Source organism: Halichoeres trimaculatus, unplaced genomic scaffold, assembly GCF_033239565.1.
Source record: "Halichoeres trimaculatus isolate MK-OKI-2021-1 unplaced genomic scaffold, fHalTri1.1 fHalTri1_scaffold_1, whole genome shotgun sequence".
NCBI classification, from domain to species: domain Eukaryota; kingdom Metazoa; phylum Chordata; class Actinopteri; order Labriformes; family Labridae; genus Halichoeres; species Halichoeres trimaculatus.
In genome coordinates this window covers 37,898,605-37,915,919 of record NW_027437179.1, presented here as the reverse complement: position 1 = coordinate 37,915,919, position 17,315 = coordinate 37,898,605, and the positions used below count along the sequence as shown (strand labels likewise).

The window sequence follows — 17,315 nt, the reverse complement described above, 5'->3', positions numbered from 1 at the left end:
AACTACTTCAACGTGTTTCAGGTTCTAATAAGAACAAACCTGACGTTTAATCACAACAGGAATGAGCAATACTGAACACAGTTAGTTGGTCTATATGTTAAAGAATAGTGCTCATATAATAAAAAAAATACAGCAGCCCGAATGGGCTGTTAAAAATATATATCTCAAAGACAAAGTTATAAGACAAATAACTGGGCAGACCTGATTTAAAATAATTCAGGTAAAAAAACATTCTCAGTTAACGATGAGGGTCGTATTTGGTACACCAGGGTAAGAGGGTAAGATAATACATATTAAGGAAAACACTGTAATACAGCCTACATTTCTTTTGGTTTAACCCATTAATGTCTATCATACAAAGATTTGCTTGTAAGTACGAATACAAACAAACAAATCATAAAATCTGGAGAAAACATACAAGTGCACAATGTTTACAATACAAGAATAAAAGAAGAGTGAGCTTCTTGTACCTCTAAAAACAGGAATAAACTCTTATGCCTCAAAGGCATGATTTATGTATTAAAAATATACTTTTAAAATATCAGAAAAATAAGTCATCTCTGGAAACTATTTACATCCAGTGCCAAACTTTTAGTATTTACATTGAGTTATAGTTCAGAAAGCCCAAAACACCACATGTGACCACAAACATAGGGAATATTATGTGCTAGAGGAGAAAAGTGCCTCCTAGTTTGGATTCTCTGATGTTGTCAGCTCATTAGTTTCAATGCCCCGGGTTAAAACCAGTCCCTCCTCTGGCTGCTTTTGGCTCTGGCTTTGTGCGAGCTCTTGTATGGCTTCACAGCCTGCTGTCTGCTGGTATTTTCCTCCCACTCGTAGAGGTGGTTAACCCGGGCACAGCTCAGTGGACACGGCAGCTCACCCTTATTCTCTGTGTAGTGCTCTATCAACTCTGCTATCGAGCTGAACTCAGTCTTACATTTCTGTGAAGAAACATGATAAAAATCAAGTCAGCAAAGCAAGTCAGTTTGGTAAATATTAACCTGATGCTTGGCAAAAACAACCCTCTGACTACACAATTACCTCCAACAGGAATTTCCCTTTGCGGGTGTGTTCAATAAGGTGGGTGATGAGGCCTGAAGGGAATCGGATAATCAGAGAGCCACATTTGGGTTTCTTGGGATGAGGGCAAAGAAGGTAGGAGCCCAGAACATCGTCTGCGAGCAGGGAATAGCTGCTGTCACTGAAGTAGAGTTTAAAAAACAAAAAGTTAGGTTAAAAAAGGCTTAACAATAAATGAGATGTGGTAAACACAGGAGTGACACATACACCGCAATACCAGCCCAGCACCACACCGCCTGAGCCAGCGCTTCTTCTGTTTCGGCCAAGCTGGGAGCTCGGGATCTCTTTTTTGGCTTTGTGTCTTGATCCTTTCCTTTACACAAAAAGAGATCACAGTAAATAAAGAGATAGGGTAACCGAACATCTAAAAGTGCTGACATTTAATTAGCTGTGCTTGGGTGAACAACACTGATCCCAAAGCTTTATCTTAATCACCGTGTCAGGTTGTGTATTATTTAAAAACCTACCCTCTGACACCACAACAGACGGTGAGTGACTGCCCATCACCTGACACTGAGGGTTTTGCTTTACCTAATCAACTCTTTGACCTTTGAAAGCGCTCTGTGAACTCTCGGCCCACCTTGTGACACACTCAGTCGCTCCTGAACGACCCGCTGTTTGAGCGGCGTGAAAGTGAAGGAGCGGTAAGCTCCAGAGCGCAGCACTTTGGTGCGGATGGCTTTCTTGCGCGTCAAAGAGGGAGAGGAGGTGGGGAAGACTTCATCTTGGCTGCTGGGTGGATCATCAGAAGACTTCTGACTCTTCTGTCAATCAGAGAAAAAGACACTGCTTTAGCAGGAGCTGCAAACCAAAAGAAAATTCTGTGGAGTTTTGTAAACACTGCACCTTAGTCCCAGGCAACAACCCCCTGAAAGGAGCTCTTCTAAAAGACACCAAGGCGCTGACGCTGAGAGGGAAGCCGTGGTTGAGCAGGGATGGGTTTCGACGAGGAAGAGAACCAACAGAGTCCTCTTGGGCCTCCTCTGGGTGCTTTTCCAAGTAAGACAATTGGAAACAGCGGCAGAGCAGCAGGTTCAGGAACTGAGCCTGCAACAGAGAGGGTTGACAAAAAAGTGAAGTTGTACTCTACTTAAAGTGCTCAAATTGGTTAAAAAAAAATTCAGAAAAGAAACTCATTACAGTTTTCATTTGCTTCAAATAAGTGGCACAAAACCTTACCAAGGAAGCTTTCATGGACTTAGTCACCACATTTTAAGCAACAATTTAGATTATAACTAAAGTGGCATAGTTGAGAGTTCATTATTTTAACTGACTGCTTTTCATGGTACACATGAAAAACATGCTAGGCGCCGCCCTGTTGGTTATGGCTGCCTTTTGCAGCAGCTCTGTCTTCTCTTTTTCGTCAACTATGTATTTGGAATGGGTCATTACTTTGTATGGCTCATTTGTTGGTCATGGACACCAAACTTTTTGTGTCTTCAGATAAAAAGCAGCCTGTAGCATGTCAATGCTAACTGGTGCAAGGCCTGATGTTTTCCACAAGATGACGAGAAAGAGGTGAGGATGACGTGCTGGTTCTCAGGTGTGAGCTAAGAAGTGACGACATGGACCTGTCCTTCCATCCATCGTTATTAAGAACGTAAAATCTATCTCCAATAAGATGGACGAGCTAGCCATGCTAACCCAGCAACAGAGGGAATACCAGTAGCATCGTGCCATTTGAAGACATGGCTAACAGAGCTCACACCAGTTGTATTTTCTAGCTGTGGGGTACAATGGTTGGCCAAGTGATGTGAGGATGTTAACCTCCAAAAAACTCTTCTTTTTTAAACTACATAACACCAATTTAATGGATGGTAAACAACTCACAGGTTTGTGAGGAACCAGTGAGTGGATGGAAAATGCCAACAAGTGGAAAGACATTTTGTTTGTGTAAAAATCCAGCATGCCCCCCAGAGAGGAATTTAAACACACAAGTGACTCGATGCTTGTGATTGCATTATCTGTTGACACTAGCCAGACTGGGATATACCATCATCAGCGTGGGTCAATAGACCAGAAACCCTCCCTAACCGACAGGCATACAGACAGCTAAGACCTGGGTCATAATAAAGGAGCCAGAAAAGAGTCACCAGTTAGCACGGTCACTCTTAACCTCAAAACACCGTTAGCTCTGTAAAGGTCCAAACTTGACAGAAGTTGACACCACAGTCCGAGAAAAAAAACTGTGTCACAATATTTTTTTAATAGTCTCGTATCAGTCCATACCTATATTTATCACAATATAAATCAAATAACTATTTCATCAAACTTAAATGCTTTGTTACTCAAAAGTGAATTGTGGAGACATCACAAGTTTATTTTTTACTTGATTTATTTTCTGTCAGAGGTTGAACAAGACAGATGTACTGAAGAACACTATACAACTACTTTAGATAAATAAAACAGGTACATCTACTTTACTTTGTTATTAGTGGGCATGTTGCAGGTGATCTACTAAGACAGCGAGCAAACCGCCCTTTTTAAATGAAGATGTAGCACATGCTTCATTCTGTCACGATGGAGAGTTTGGGAGAGCAGAGTGGTCGTAAAGGAAAAATAAAGTTTGAAGCCATGGAGTTGGAGAAATCAGACGAATCTGTCACAGACTGTTTCCAACGTGGTGGGCGCCCTCTGCCGTGACACTCAGGCTCTCCGGAGAACACAGGAGATAAACGTTCATTACGCACCAGCAGAGAGACCAGCACAGCCGGTGAAAACACAAAGCCCCAGTTAGACAATATGTCTCCAATATTTTATTCATGACACTCTAACTGTTTTGATACGCACAGAAGACTTTCTCTGGTACAGCCATTTGTGTGCTTGTGTGCTGTGCCAGTTTGCGTCTGCCTTTCAAACGTGCTAATATAAGTGCAAAAACAGTGACTGCCAACAGTTTCAGGTTTGATAAATCACTCTGCAAGCGCTAAATGATCATATTTGCATCTCCTCACCCCAGATTTGATTTGCTAATCAAACGTCTATCAAAACATGAACGAATGAATTCTATTGAAATTCTATCAACCATGTCTCATATTTCTATTTCTATCACCAAGGCCTACTCTATGGCACAGTATTATTTCTGACAACTGACCACAGAAAAACCAGACATTTTATGCTGCTTACAGCTTACATTTAGTGTTCAAAGAGTGATAACTTGTCCAAATGAATGAAACTAAAAGCCACTTCTGTTGTGTGTGCACACTTTAGATGATGTCATCCCTGAATTGGTCCATATGAAAAAAACACACTCATTCACAGATCAAGCTGTCTTAGTTGGTAATAGAGGAATCAGTAAATCTGTCTCTTACCGCTCTGGCATGCCTTGCTTTAAAGACGTGGCAGTACAGCTGGGCGTCAAGGCTTCCTGGGTTGTGGGATACGAAGGCGAACTGGGCATCGGAGGGTCTGGCGGTGGACAGAGAGACCCTGCGTAGAGCGTGAGCCATCAGGAGCGTCTGCAAACAACACAGATGTTAAACCTTCTTCATCTACAGGTGTGAAAATTTCTTTTTGATAGAAATCAATCACTATACTCACTGTTTCATCCTCATCGTACATTTTCACACCTTTGATGGAGAATTTTATGGACACAGGCCTCCTTCTTTTGCAGGTCTAATTAAAGAAACAGTGTGAGGTATATTTAGATTAGACTGAAGAGAGTTTAAGGAAGCTCAAAAGGCTCAGTACTTACTCTGAGGGCCTTCAGCTGAGTGTGCAGCTGCTCGATCTGGTCATCCAAACAGCGGTCGTCCACAGGAAATGAGCCCACGTACTTCACAGCAAAGACAGGGGTTTAGACAAACAAACGTAGGCGTGTAAACTGAAGCAAATATGTAATTTGATGGTTACCTCAGCTGATCGTGTGATGACTGTACCATCCTCTCTGACTGGTGCTTCACCCATGCTGCTTGTTTCTGTCTATGAAAGACACACAGGATAATATAACTCTACAAAATCATCATTAACTTGTCAAAACATGATCAAAAGGAGACAGTTGCAGCTTGGTGGGAAGATTAAACGTCTGTTTTGAAGCGTTTGTAGTATTTTTGCTGTTTACGTTCTGGTGCAGCGTTGACACGTTTACGTTCTGTCTCACGTGCGTCAACGTCACTGGTGATTTACGTTAAAGTTAGCTAACTTTACGAGCGTTTACTGACAAATAACCGACATTTAAGCAGAGTAAGTGAAGGCAGCACTGTCAAATTTAGGTTAGTGAAACTTTAGGCTCAGTTCAAAGGTCGGAAACGAGGTTGTGTAAATCACGTTCACTCACTTTTCAGAGTTCACCTCCGCCCAGTCTTTCTCCACACGCCGATGTCCTCCTCACCTTTACCTGCATTCACCTCACGCCGCTTCGTGGTCCAGGTGAGCTGCTTCTGCTGCTGCTTCGGGTCCGAGGTGGTGGTGACGGTGAGAAACAGCAGCAGGAGGAGAAGAAGGACGAGAAGAAGGAGGGGAAGGAGTTCAGAAACACTTCTCCTGTTGGGATACGACACCGAGCGGAAGATAAAGCGTTGAATCACTCCTCCCTCCGTCTGCTCCTCTCGATCCACTCATTTTTTTCCCAGACATTCCTGGTCATTGCGCAATTCGACCTGGTGACGTCACAACGTGTGTAAAGTTGGTAACAAGATGAAGCGAACGTGACAAAAAAAAGAAAAGGAAAAACTCTACGGAAGAGGATTAGGGCCACTGAAAAAAAACGTGCTTTTTTAATTTTTAAATTTAAAAATTTTTTTTTTTAGAAAAAAGTCAAAATTCAGACTTCGAATTCAGAATTCTGACTTTTTTCTCTGAAAATTTTTCTCTGTGGCAAAAATTGGACTTTTTAAAATTTATCTAATTAAGGGAATAAATTGATTTATTTTTTTATTTTTCAGCACAATCCTGTATTTTGCTAATTAGTAAAGCTAATCATTACTCCATGCAGCACTCGATTTTTTTTTTTTGCTTTGTTCAAATAATTTTTTTTCTACCTTTTTTTTTTTTTTTTTTTCATATCTTCCATTTTACATTTTATTTTTCCTTTTCTTAAAAAAATGTTTTTTGACTGAGTGTTTCAGTGCTTTCAATTTAAATCAACAGGGATTAATGTGAATTTATGGTGTTTATATCAACTGCATTTATCTGGTCTGGTGCAACATTTCTAAATGACATAAATTATTTTTTTGATTTTTTTTTTGAGCTTACTGCCATGAACATAAGCATGAATATTTACTTACCTGTGAAAATTAAACACATTCTGATAAGCATTTGTTACATTAACTTAAATGTGTCCATTACTTAAAATTTAACCATACCATTAAATATATATTCACCCAAGTAATATCATCAAATCTTACCTTGAGTGACTGGTGACGATCAAATGTGCTTGGAATTGTTTGCACATGTGATTCATGTTATACAGGTGAATGTGCAATCATGGTTCAAACCAAGATCAGTTGATAAGCAAAAAAAAAAAAAAAAAAAAAAGAAAAGAAAAGAAAAGAAACGAAAAACGCCAAATATCCCAAGAATTTGTAGTAAAAATCGTCAAAGTTGATGACAGAAAACCCCGAAAAATTACACTATTCTTGAGCTAAAATTCTCATGGAAAATTTGAAGGAACTTTCCACTCCTTAGCAACTCTATTTTCAATGTTTAATCAGCTAGTGTGATTTCTTTATGAAGTAGACAGAGTTAACTTGAGTATACGATGTGGTAAAGATAAAATTGCATTGCCTGCTGTAACACTGAAGCCCTGAACATGTCAACTTATATATTTTCCTGTGATAAGTAAATTTTTGATTATTTACGGGACGTTTTTTCAGATGTTTACAATCTTGGTACGTCAAAGCTGCTTTTCACATAGCAAATGTTTAATTTATGTAAATACCAATGCTCTTTCTAAACAGAATGAGAGAGCTGCTAGTATCCACCCTACAGGTTATGATCGCATGGTGTGGATACAATATGTCACAATAATGACTGATATTAGCTCAACATGGGAAAACAGAATAGAGAATTGGACACTCGGGGCCTCCATACTTGTGCATTTACATCAGCTGGGGTTAGTCCACTACTTGGTGACATGATGAGACACATTTGGTGTCTACCAGACACTGTTTTTGTCATATGTTGAAAGATTTTCCTTTAATCTGTTTATTTGAAACCTCAGTCTGAGTTAAACTGACAGGTTGTCAAACAAAGGAAGACTTACATGTCGACTTGTTTTCTACCATGACCAAATAAGCTGTTTTTTAAATACAGTATATATTTACGTGCACCAAATGCAATTAATACAAATAGAATACAAATATAGCCATTTTATTAATGACTTGGAAAAAAAGCTTAACAACACAAGGGATACATGCATGCAGGTATGTATGAGCTATTATCCTCCTTTTTCTTTTTCACAACACACATTTCTTACAATTTGGTACTGAGTTACAGCTGTGAAGCATGAAAATCAATTTTGCCTGTTGAAACACACATTAAAAAAATGACACTTTCCCAAACGTGATTCATTTTTAAATGAATACTGTCAGGCTGAGGAGTTACAGAGGGTCAACTTTTCGTTACCTGCAGTCTTTTTTAGGGGGAGTTTCTGTAATTATATATAAACATATCTATCATTGTTTGAGCTATGATCACAAGTGAATGGATATGCATAAAAATCCTGACTCTGTCACAGTAAAAAGGCCAAAATATTATATTATATTATATTATCATTCCAGAACCCAGGAGAGAAGACTGTGTTTCATAAAATCTTAGTGTATCAGTTTACAGAGTAAACTTTTTAATTTATAACCTAAAACACTCATTTTCATCCTTCCAAAATACTGACGTTTCACATTGTTTGGTATTAGGATTGTGTGCTTCCAGCACCTATAGAGCGAATGAGGAACACGTATATAAAAACAGAAGTAACTGCATGGCTCTAGTTACAGTATGTCAGATTTCGCTATGCTTCCCTTACCTGGCAGCTGTTTTAACGGCAACACTAACTGAGCTTTTCTACACACGGTGGATAAAAAGGAAATGCAGAACCTCTCAATGTACAGTAAACTGAACTGGTAGGATAACGTTCTTATTCTACAATAGAAATAAAAAAACTACTGCCCCGTTAAAAAGGGAGAAAATGATAAAAAGAGTGAGAGCACGGAAACAAAGCGGCCCAGTTCGTGGAAGGTCTTCCTGGGCTCATTATTTCCCTCTCTTCGACTTGCGACCAGACTGCTTGCTCTTGGCGCCTTTCTTAGCGGGAGACTTGGAGGCGGGCTCTTCAGGCGCAGACCTCCTCCCTCCTTTGGTCGCTGGCTTCTTAGCTGCAGGCTCCTCGTTCTCCTCAGGCTTAGATCGCTTGGACTTCGTCGTCTCCTTTGGGACCTCCTCCTCCTCCTCATCAGGGGATGATTCTCTGTATGAAGGCCTCTTTGACCCGCGTTTGGCCAGCTTCTTCACAGCAGGCGTTTTGGGCTTTTTAGCAGGAGCGCCTCTCTTAACGGGCGTAGCTTTAGGTGCTGTTGTGGATTCTTTCTTGGCTGGTGGAGGTTTCCTCCCCTTCTTTTTGCCTGAGGACACGGCCTTCTTTGCCGGAGACTTCTTCGCGAGGGGTCGTCCCCTGCTCTTTGCTTTAGACGGACTAGCGCTCCGAGATTTCTTGGCCGGTGGAGGACGGCGAGCTTTGGGCGGAGGCCTCTTCTGAGCTTTCCTAAAAATAATGTGAGCAGGAAACTTTTACTCAAGTGTGAGGCACATAATGTACATACAGCACTTGTAGGTGAAGGGCTATTTGAAAACTGCATCAATGGAAAGAGGAAGCTCAGCACACTCAGTTTAGACTGACAACATTTACTCCTTCACTGGAGTCAGCTCCCACTCTCAATGGATGTGTATAATTATCACAGATAGAAAACACGACTGGGATTTTAACGTCTCTGCAGACTTTGAAAATTAGGAACATATATCTATATGTGAAGTATTTCTAAACCCACCTCTTAGGAGCAGGAGCTTCATCCTCAGACTCTTCCTCTTCTTCTTCTTCCTCCTCCTCCTCGTCAGAAGAATCAGCCGTCCTCCTCCGCTTGGCTGCAGGCTGAGAGTTTTTCTTCGGCTGTTCTTTGAACTTTTCAGGGTAGAGGATGGTGGGACTGAAGATTGAATATTGTTTTAATAAAAGAGGGAAGAAAAAAGAGAAGTTTATCAGATACGCAGTCCTTGGATATATCTTCATACAGATGAGTCAGACTTTGGTGTCGTACCTCGGGTAGTACGGGAACGAGAGCTGATAGGTTCCTGTGAAGCCGTGACCGGTGATCTGCTCCATCCAACCCAGTACTTTACACTTTGACAAAGTCCTCCTCAAACTGGCCACTAAGGAAAAAATACACTTCCGTTAGTTTTTGATGCGCAAATCATGTCACCAACTCTTGGATAATTTCCCAAAAGAGGAAAAACTGTGATCAGTTGATTCAGACTTGTACAAAAATCCAATTTCTCATTTTATCAGGAATTAACCAAAAATATCAACCTTCACCTGTTAAACATTCTGCAGGTTTTCTTTGTGGTTATAAACACTGTTACTGTGGATCAAGGGTCTTCAACCTGTGGCTCTGGAGCCCCATGTGGCTCCTTGACTCCTTTGCAGTGGCTCCTTGTAGCTTCACATTTTTTTTTATTGAAATAAAGATTTTTTCTTTATTTATTTTTACCAAGTAGATCACATCTTGCAATAAAAGTTTCATTTTTTCAGATTTTTATTTTTTTTTATTTTTAGACATTTTTTTTTCAAATCTAGAAAAAAATAAAAAAAAAATTGCAAATTTCAAAACTTTCTGAAGTTTTGCACATTTTTTCAAATTATTTAAATTCCATTTTTTTATATTTGCAAACTTTTATAACAAAAATCTAAAATTAATGAAATTTGGGCAATTTTTTTACAATTTCATATTCTTTTTAATTTTCGCCCATTTTATTAATTTTTTATTATTTTTTTATTTTAATTTGTTTTTTAATTTTGCAACTCACTGGAATTCCATAAATCTTTCAAATCTATTAAATTTATGACATTTAAATTTATCAAATTTTTTTGGTAATGTTTGAAAATGTATTCAACATAAAAAACTAAGATCGCATGCACAACTCATAAACACAAAAACTTCCTGTATAGATAATTATTCACTAGATTTTTCTAGGTTTGGAACTTTATACTTTTTTTTTGTCTTTATTGTGAAGATAAAGTAGATTTCGTGGCTCCAGAGTGACTGTAATCCAGGTAAGCTGTGGCAAAATGGCTCCTATGAAAGTAAAGGTTTCAGACCCCTGATCAAGAACATCCTGTTTTTGACAGATAAAAAGTGTTTGTTTTCAATGTTTGTTTCTGTAAAAGAAAAAAACAGCACAAGTAGCACAGTCTCCTGGTCCTTTCACCACTCAGCGTGGTCTACATTTCATCCTGATCAACCGACTGATTCTGTGATCACATATAAAGACTTTAAAAACTATTTCTACACCTGTCTGAAAGCCATTAGCTGCAGAGAGCTCCATGAGCAACTTCCAGTAAAAGTTTGTCTTGTTTTGTAACATCACAGATTTAGTCGTCTTATATGTTTTCAGCTGAGAAGAAGGAGAATAAGTTGTGGTGTTACCTAGCTGATACTCCTTTCTGTCCTTGTTGGAATCTACTAGATATTTCTTAAGGGTCGTGGTGCTGCAGGTTTTAGGTTCATTCATAGCTGTGATGGCAGCGGTGATGGCGTCCTCCACGGCGCCGCCCTTCAGCAGGACCTGGTTTCCAGTTCGTTTGAGCTGTGAGAGGCAACATTTTCAGGAAGTTAGCTTTTTGACACTCTTAAATGCAACTTCATGCTTCAAGTACAGAGGATACCTCTATCTACCACTCATCTTAGGATAATAATATGAAAACATCTTTGATGTCTTTATTTACTTTCCAGAAAGATAACAGAACTTTTAGAGACATAGAGGAAAAAGTTAGATTTTTGGAAAAGGCTTTTATAGTTAAAATAATTTGTTTTTCACTGTAAGAATAAAACAAAGCCTGAATCATGAACATTTTTTGTTTTTTAAACTCAATGATGTAAGGATCAGTCAGAGCACAAGTAACACAAACCAGCAGAACACCATCTTTGTTTATTAGCAGCAAAATGTGACAGGCAAACTTTACAGCATAAAAGCGTTCAGTGTTTTGTTTCAGTTTTAAAGAACTCACCTGAAAAGTCCCTCTGGCTCCTTTGCCAGTGATTTGCTCCAGCTGCCCTTTCTCCACTGCCCTCACCAGAGCTGCTTTCAAGACGTCTGGCCTGAGGAACGAGTCAGTAAATCAAAACTTTATTCTGTCAAATCAAACAATAACTCACATGTTTTTTCCCAGATAACAAAAATCACAAAGAGTAACTTCAGATGTACTCTTTGTAACGTGCATGTCTTCAACCTCCAACAAGCGAGGAGCCGTACCTGTTCTCGATGTTGAGGCTGGGGAAGTGCTGCTCCAGGTATTTCTTGATCAGGTTGTACGAGGCCTCTTTGGGCTCACAGAGCCGAGTGATGATGAGAGGAAGAGCGTCTCCCAGAGACTCCCCCAACTTCTGAGCTGTTTTCTAAAACACCACCCGTTTTACAGACATGACGATTACAACCAAACACTTTCAGTCTCATAGAGAGAAACGGGACAGGGAGACTGTTGACTCTATGAAACACTTGGTTTGTAACTTCCTGTCATGTGATCATTAACCAGTAGTCCACAAGTAGCTTACCTTCGTTTCAGGGACTTTCTTTCCGATGGCGAAGGTTCCTGAAAGACCTTTACCCTTCAGCTGTGAGAGACAAATATGAGTCATTACATATGGAAAAATAAGTGGGGAGGCATGATATTAGATTTTTTTTGCAGATATCAAATATTTAACAACTCATTTAGCTGATACCGGTATTTTTTCTGTGCACATAATTGCAGAGATCAACTCTCTTCTGTATTGGAAGTAGCATATTGTATTATGGTGCATACTCTTATCACATTTGTTATGGAATATTCATTTCTTGTGCAAAATCAGAAAAATATATACTTGAAACTGTGTATTTCTTTATGACAATTGCTTTCAAACAAAAAAAAAATCCATAAGAGAAATTCTTCTTGAGAGCTAATCGATCCTCTTCCCGAAAAAATCATAACATTACCCAAAACTTGGGAAAATTTGGCCAATTTCACAACTGACAGTCAGTAAACATAACCTTTGTTCACAGGGAACACGCGAGAAGTACTGTACAGCAATTAAACCAAATTGATAAAATGGCTTGCTTTGATAAATGTAGCTAAAGCAGTCAGCTACATGTAACTTACAGACTGCTGAATCAATTCAAGTTGAACTCAAAACAGGAGCCAAATATGGAACTTCTTAATCTGAACTGTGCAAACAAAACCACAAAAACTTTAATAAATATCTGCAGCTTCAGCCCATTATTTTATCTTTTTATTGTATTGGTGGATTTTGGTGTGTTGGTCCATATCTGGCATTGTATTTTCAAGCAAAAATCCCTGAAAATAAGTAATGCAAACTGTTTCAAAATCCCTCCCTTAACTGTACATCTTAGTTTCACAAAGTTCATCAGATCTGTTGAGCTTTAGATGGGGTCGAAGCAGATTGAATCAGGCTGTTAGGAATTAGAGATAGACCAATATGGAATTTTCCGGGCCGATAAAGATACAGATTATTTGTAGTCAAGGAGGCTGATAACTGATATTTGAAGCTGATATTAATTTGCAGTCAAAGTGAAAATATTGGTGTCAAAATTTTAAACGATACAAACTCCAAAACTAAACTTCATTGCCTTCAAGCATATGTTCGTTAAAATGCTCCCAGGCTCAGCAGCATGCTTTATAAAGTTAAATGAAAACTTAAAAACTGGACAGAATTGCGTTTGTGCTACTTTTTACAGCCATGTAATGCTGTTGAATTCATTTCCTGTTTGGTTTTACATGACTGATTTTAAATGTTTTGACCATCTAGGGCTTCCACAGCATAGACGGAGAAACTTTGCGCACAGAAATATCAACAAGTTTAAATGTCTGCAGTTGAAAACATTTCTTATCATTTTTTAAGAGGCAGAAAAACATATTCCTGTGGGTATTGTTAAGAGGGTGGGACAGTGCTGGGGACTGGGAAGTGACTGCAGACAGCGGTGCGGCTGATATGCCTCAAACTGCCAAATATCGGCCTGATAATTGGCCCAGCAGATAATCTGTCTGTCCGTATTAGGAATTCTTCTCATTAGATAAGACTTTGACTTTGACTTTAAAATCTAAAATTATATGGACCAAATAACAACTTGACATGAGCCACATTCAACTTATCAGTCCAGAAAAATGTCGTTATTAGAGACAATAATGATGTCTGAATTGCTTTTATCAAGTTGAAAATCTGCCAGTGTAACAAGAAAAAAATGCTTGAAATTTGCTTAAAACTACATTAATGTCTTAATACAAGTAACCTTTCTCTTGTTCCATTGGCAGATATTTTTGTACTTGTTACAGCAATTCAAACCTCATTTTTGTCTTTAAATAACTTGAATTAAGACATTTTTCTGAACTGGTCAGGAGAATGTGGCTCATATTGAGTCTAAAAACACATTTTCTGGTGCAAACAAGACAAAAACACTTGATAACGTTTTGCTACTGCAGCTAATCTCAAAATCAGGTAACTTTCCAAATGTGTTTTTTTCCAAACTAGTGCATCCCAGGTGTTGTATTGTCATGAGAGGGGAAGCTGGAGGGATGCATTTAGAGTTTAAGCAGCCTAATCATTCACTTTACTGGATTTAGGGTCTAATCTCAAAGTTGTTTTGAAATTAAGGCTGTTTTACCAGTTTTGATCTGGTAGATAAGCAACTTTTAAGTACTAAGTGTTAATAACCTGGGACACCCAACACTTTTTTGTGCTGTCTGATGCAATTTCTTAACATATTCATGTCGGTAAAACTAATCAGTGAAGCTAAAAGAGATTCAAAAGTTGTATCATTAATGGAAATAACCAGGTTTTACCTCAGTGAGACATTAGTAAAAGTTAAAGTTAAAGATCATTCTTCACCTGTTTGATGGTTCCCTTCTCCACGAGCTTCTTCATCGCCTTCTTGATGAGAAACTTCTTCCGGTCCAGCTCCATCCCTGGGTATTTTTTTAGCATATATTTCATGACCGACTGGAACGAAACCCCAGACCTGTCGTTACAGGACTGCAACAACAAAAAGAGCAGACACAGAAAACAGTCAGAACAATCTTTCATTGACGACCTTGTTGAGAAACTGATGCTCCGCGTTTGTACACACCGAAATAGCTTCAATGAGAATATTATCCACTTTGTTCTGATTCCCGGCGAAGTTTGTAACGGGAACCTTTTTGCTGGCGGTGACGCTAGCCCACGCAGGAATCGTCCTTTTCACCTTCTTGGATTTGGATTTCTTGTACTTGTAGCCATCCTTCAGCCTGTCACCAAAGGGAGCGAGACACAAGTTCAGTGAAGAGCGTCGCTGCGTTTGAGGCGATATTTCACTGTGATTGGTACCACCCTTATCTCTATCACATCCTCACCTTAGTAGGAGAACATAGCAGTGTGTTGCACACTGTCCAGCCGCGCAGTCCTTGCATTTGTCACTTTGTGTCCGATTGTCACCGATGGGAAAGACAAAATGAAGTTTGAGAACATCTGCCTGAATGATCACCAGAGGAATTTGAGTCCTAAATTAAAAGCTAGTCTAGTCTAGTGAGTGCAGAAAGGTTAAGAGTTTGGTTTTGTCAAAGTCTGGGAGAAGGAAGGGAGGAAAATCTACGAGTTTCTATCTTGTGAAAGGAGAATAAATGAGGGAAGTTTTTAGATGTGTTCTAATTGTGTGAAGCTTGTAGGAGGTTTTTAATCGACTAAGAAGATGACGAAAGGTCAAACTTTAGTGACACAACAACCCTCTCCTCCTTAACTCCTCCAAGACTGTGGACAAAGCAACATCCGACTAAAATCTGTCTCATGAACGTGGCTCAGACAGATCACATCTTTTGGAAATGCAACACCGCAACCACGAAGGGAGCAGTCTGCCGTTATCCAGCGGAAGGCAAGGATAATATAAACAGATAAAAGTGCTATCAGAGTGAAATATCGCAGGGGTCAGAGGGGCACTTTAGCTCTCTGGTGAAACTCACTCTTTCTTTTCGCCCGCTTCTCCATCCTTCTTCTCTGCTGCTGTTTCGGCTTCCTCTGTCTTCTCTCCGTTCTCGGCGGGCTCGGTGTCCGCGGCATTGTTTGCTTCCTCGACGTCTTCTGTCGCAGCTGAAGACGCAGCCGGCTCCTCGTCTGCAGAGGGCGACTCCTCGGAGGAGGCTTCAGGGTCTGAGGGAGGGGAAATGGTATTGATTAAAATGGAAACACCATTGTTGTTTATATCTGAGCCACTGGGTTAAATACAAGAAATAATTTTTTTGAGGGGCGCGATTTATTCTCAGGATGTCCTTCCTCTATGAGGTCTCATACGGATAGGGATATAAATACATTTTTTTTTGACTACTCATGTTTATTCTTCATTAAATAACCTTGCAATGCTGTGTTTATGTCCAGCATGGAAAACTGGCCACCCTTCCACTCCCTCACAGCCACAAGTATGCAATTAGGTACCTAAACATGGTACCTTTTGATTTTACATGAACCGGTACCTGGTACTTTTGACAGAATTCGGTCGATACCTATAAAAGTACCTAATTCGGTACCTATCCCTACATACAGACTTAAAATAGTTTCATAAATTGACCTCAAAGCTTGAAAACTAGTTTAATTTCCAGAGAAATCTTGCAGAAGATGTTCGGACATACTCTGTCTTACTGTATTATAGTCTTTTACTACACTTTTTGTCAACCTCAGACACTTTAAAGCAGAATTTCAACTAACTTTATGGAAAACAGAAGGTTGAATAGTTTCTTTAGGAAAAAAACAATCAATGTTTTGATTATAAAAAAAAGTTAAGCTAGCTAACCTGGATGCTTGCCCATTAGCTACATGCTGTTTTCCACCTCTAGGAGACATTTTATTGCTCAATTAAAGTGGTGCAAACTATTCAGTATCATATCATCTATAAACAAGTATCAACTGTGATGGTATGTCATAAACAAGAACTTGCACAGACTCCATGTAATGTAATTTCATGGCCTGTAATGGACACAGATACCCACAGAGCAATCAGTTTTAGTCATAATGGTGCGTTCAAGGTACTTCAGTGAAGGTAATGGACAACCCCGGCCTAACCTTTCTCTGCAGCAGCAGAGGGAACCTTCTCCCCGGTCGGAGTCGCTGGAGCTCGGCGAATCGGCATCACACGAGATTTGCCTGCATGGAGAAAAGTCACATTAAGTGTACACAGGGTAAAAATGCAAACAAGCCGCTGGGTCTGGGACTTTTTTCTGTGCTACGTGCGTGGTCAAAAAATGGTGAGCCAGCCAAACCCACTTCATTCATTGGGGCCCATTATCTCAAAACAGAAGAAAAGGTGCGTCGGATTTGACTGAATATACGCCACCGTACAGACGGCGAACTAATCTCTGACTTATCCGCCATTCTTTGTTGATACATTTCGACTATTCACACACGGAGCAGAAGATGAGTTGCTTGAAATTTTCAGCAATTTCGCCATTTTGTCAGTTGGTTTACACACAGTGATGGCGTCGCACAAGGCAGATAAAATTCATTTCAGTTGCATGGATGAAAAACCACCAGCTTTCGTCTTTCAAGCTGCTCAACCGTGCAACTACATGTTCCTCTCCTAATGTGGCATAATATGAATCAAACTTACCTTGTACTTATGGAGAAAAAGTATAATACTTAGAAGTAAATTTCTGCACGATCCTTTATTTAGATTTCTCTGTTTATGAGCCCCGCCCCATTAGGACCGTTGGTCACGTCGCAGCGTCACGGGGACGTCGAAGGATTCCCACCATCATGGCCGCCGTCACCAAACATCGAAACCTTTGAATTTGACGAAGATGTTTCACTTTCTTCCTCAAAAAACACCTTCTTCCTGGACTTTAGGAGATTTTTTTTTTTACAAATACTATCGAGTCAATTACACTGTGAACATTTTTTCAATCGATACTCGTTTTCTTTCATATCTCAAACATGACAGATTTTGCGTCGTATTTTTGTTAAACCGACGTTTTCTGGCGTAGATAAAAATACAGAATGATAAGGTCATTATTTTAACTA

The 17,315-nt window shown here is 39.5% G+C and overlaps 2 protein-coding genes across 4 annotated transcripts; both read right to left on the bottom strand.

Moving 5' to 3' along the window:
• Positions 1–131: 131 nt before the first annotated feature.
• On the bottom strand, positions 132–5,681 carry sh2d5 (SH2 domain containing 5). 2 transcript variants are annotated; one of them, XM_074673986.1, is made up of 10 exons: positions 5,360–5,681; positions 4,936–5,004; positions 4,778–4,858; positions 4,624–4,698; positions 4,395–4,541; positions 1,930–2,130; positions 1,664–1,847; positions 1,291–1,396; positions 1,045–1,204; positions 132–944 (listed from the first exon to the last, which is right to left on the bottom strand). In XM_074673986.1, exons 2-10 carry the CDS (start codon positions 4,987–4,989, stop codon positions 738–740), a joined length of 1,215 nt encoding a protein of 404 aa, XP_074530087.1. In that variant the 5' UTR covers positions 4,990–5,004; positions 5,360–5,681; the 3' UTR covers positions 132–737. The 2 variants fall into 2 exon arrangements, with proteins under 2 accessions (XP_074530087.1, XP_074530096.1); XM_074673995.1 differs by lacking the exon at positions 132–944 and having other exon boundaries at positions 1,071–1,204; positions 1,615–1,847.
• A 1,695-nt stretch (positions 5,682–7,376) lies between these two features.
• On the bottom strand, positions 7,377–17,037 carry hp1bp3 (heterochromatin protein 1, binding protein 3). 2 transcript variants are annotated; one of them, XM_074678691.1, is made up of 13 exons: positions 16,906–17,037; positions 16,362–16,442; positions 15,269–15,455; positions 14,666–14,728; positions 14,404–14,560; positions 14,166–14,309; positions 11,841–11,900; positions 11,542–11,684; positions 11,297–11,387; positions 10,716–10,875; positions 9,330–9,441; positions 9,063–9,218; positions 7,377–8,779 (listed from the first exon to the last, which is right to left on the bottom strand). In XM_074678691.1, the coding sequence occupies exons 2-13, from the start codon at positions 16,426–16,428 to the stop codon at positions 8,272–8,274; spliced, it is 1,848 nt and encodes a 615-aa protein (XP_074534792.1). In that variant the 5' UTR covers positions 16,429–16,442; positions 16,906–17,037; the 3' UTR covers positions 7,377–8,271. The 2 variants fall into 2 exon arrangements, with proteins under 2 accessions (XP_074534792.1, XP_074534800.1); XM_074678699.1 differs by lacking the exon at positions 14,666–14,728.
• Between the last annotated feature and the right edge of the window lie 278 nt (positions 17,038–17,315).